The sequence below is a fragment of the Coturnix japonica genome, unplaced genomic scaffold (assembly GCF_054131305.1).
Source record: "Coturnix japonica strain WE unplaced genomic scaffold, WE-NBRP24 Scf050, whole genome shotgun sequence".
Classification (NCBI taxonomy): Eukaryota; Metazoa; Chordata; class Aves; order Galliformes; family Phasianidae; genus Coturnix; species Coturnix japonica.
This window is the reverse complement of record NW_028188953.1, coordinates 1,337,269-1,339,768: the sequence shown is the minus strand read 5'-3', so window position 1 is coordinate 1,339,768 and position 2,500 is coordinate 1,337,269. Positions and strand designations below refer to the sequence as shown.

The 2,500-nt window shown below is 49.2% G+C and overlaps 1 protein-coding gene across 1 annotated transcript in view; it reads left to right on the top strand.

The window, feature by feature from the left end:
* Positions 1–1,905, top strand: part of IL4I1 (interleukin 4 induced 1) — a 7,762-nt gene extending 5,857 nt beyond the window's left edge. The window contains exons 5-7 of the mRNA XM_085532801.1: positions 99–167; positions 398–534; positions 752–1,905. Of these exons, the coding sequence (XP_085388927.1) occupies positions 99–167; positions 398–534; positions 752–1,571 (1,026 nt within the window). The 3' untranslated portion in view covers positions 1,572–1,905. The remainder of the gene's footprint in view (positions 1–98; positions 168–397; positions 535–751) is intronic.
* The last annotated feature ends 595 nt before the right edge of the window (positions 1,906–2,500 follow it).

Here is a 2,500-nt window from a genome sequence, read left to right as displayed (position 1 = left end):
CCAAACCAGTTGGTATGGGGTCATCAAGCCAACATAATTTCTTTGTGAAATGCACTTTTTCTTTTGCCTCCTTGACCCAACCAATATTTCCTCTGCAGGCTTTCAAGCAGTTCCAGACCATGAACTGCAAGGAGTACCTGGCTAAACATGACTCCTTCTCTACCAAGGTAAAGGGTGATTCCGATCCAGCTGGTGGGGAGGGGGAAAATTAGGTCAGAAATCCCCAATCTGCTCATTTTGAGGTCTGTCCACCTCAACTGAAAGAGACGCTGACCCATAAGGGGCTACAGCTGAATCCCAAAAGCTCCGAGCAGACCAGGGCATTAATTTTATCTGAGGATTAACGGATACATTGAGATAACAACTCCAGGCCCTGACTTCTCCTTGATTCCCATAGGAATATCTGATTAAAGTTGGAAACCTGAGCCGAGGAGCCGTGCAGATGATCGGAGATCTGCTGAACGAGGACTCGGGGTTTTATCTGTCCTTCCTCGCCTCGCTGTGGGACTTTGATATCTTCTCTGATGAGGAGAGGTAAGAGGCCATCCCTTATGGGGAGAGAAGCCAACCCTCATAGGGAGAGAAGCCAACCCTCATAGGGAGAGAAGCCATCCTTTATGGGGATAGAAGCCATCCCTTATGGGGATAGAAGCCATCCCTCATGGGGATGGAAGCCATTACCATTCAAATCCTTGGGAGAAGTTCTACCTTCACCAAAACCCAACCCTTTTTTTGTCTCTTTCTCTTCCAGCTTCGATGAAATCACTGGAGGTTTCGACCAGCTCCCCAAAGCCTTCCATAAAGCCCTTCCAGGTGTCATCAAATTCAATTGTACGGTGGAAAAAATCATGACCAAGGGAGGGAAGGTCCGGGTGTTCTATCGCGCTCCGGATACCCTCGCCCCAAGCATAGCCACAGCGGATTACGTCCTGGTTACCTCCTCAGCCAAAGCTACCAGGCACATCCAATTCTTCCCACCTCTTTCCCCAACCAAAAACGAGGCTCTTCGCTCCATCCATTACGCCAGCGCATCCAAAATCGCCTTGGCTTGCACGGAGAGGTTCTGGGAGAAGGATGGCATTCAAGGAGGGCAATCCATCACCGACCGCCCTTCCAGGTTCATTTACTACCCCAGCCACAACTTCTCCAGCGGGATCGGGGTCATCTTGGCTTCCTACACCTGGAACGATGACGCTGAGTTCCTCATGCCTTTAGAGGACGAGAAATACTTGGACGTGGTCCTTCAAGACCTGTCGGATATCCACCAGGTGAGCAAGAGTTACCTGCAATACACCTGCGACCGCTACGTGATACAGAAGTGGCAGCTGGACAGGCATTCCCTGGGAGCCTTCGCTGCCTTCACGCCTTATCAGTTCACTGATTACTCCCAGGCTCTCTTCGAGCACGAGGGGAGGGTTCATTTTGCAGGTGAACACACTGCCCAGCCTCATGCATGGATTGATACCTCTATGAAGGCTGCTGTGAGGGCGGCGAGCAACATCCATGATGATAGCGAGACCCGAAATCTCAACCTTAACCTGGAGGGCTTGATGGAAAAGGGAGAGCTCTGAGCTCGTTGGGTTTGGGCTAATCTGGCTGGGTTTAGGGTTGGAATGTATTTGTGGTGGTGTCAGTCTCTTTCTAAGAAGATTCAGCCTCAGAATGTTGGTAGGAAAGGTGTTGAAGAAAAATAATTGGGGAAAAAAAGAGATGGAAAAGTCTGTTGTCCTCATACGGGACCCTAATAACCACCTGGTTATTAGGTTAAAGGGGGATTCCTGAAGGAGAACCAACTTCAGGTGGGTTTTGTGACCTCACACTGCCCAGGTGCAATGCAGTGAGCCCCAGTTTGTGCACAAAGCGCTGCAGAAAATGGCTCAGATGGAATAAAATCACCATCTTCTACTCTCTTGTTTCTGATGCGCCTCCGTCTCCCTATAGAGAGGTCACTCCACCTCCCTTTGGCCGTGTAGAAACTCATCACCCTTCATCAGGGTCCTCCTTCCCTTACAGACTTTGGGAGATAAATCATTTTCCTGGGTCAATTTCTCTCCTCATAGTCCAACACCATGGCTCCCAACTCAACACCACGGCTCCCAACTCAACGCCACAGCTCCCACGTCCTCATTCCTTTTGTATCTCAACGCAATAGACCTCAAATCATCGTTCCCTTTGTATAACCCAACACCACAGCTCACGAGCCATCGTTCTCTTTGTAACCCAACACAACTCCATCCAGCAACCATCAAGATACGATCCCAACCTTCATCCCCATCTCCAGTCCAGCTGAACCCAAATCACGCTGTGATTACCCTCCATAGACTCAATGCAAGCAATAAATTAACAGGCCAATCAACGTTTGCATATAGAGAGCCTTACAATGCTCTCTAATTAATTTAGGGGGATGGAAGGAGACCCATCCACCACCAGTGATGCTTTGAGATGCAAAATCTCATCGCTGATCATTATCAGTTTCCCTTTATGGATGCAAAAAGTCGTG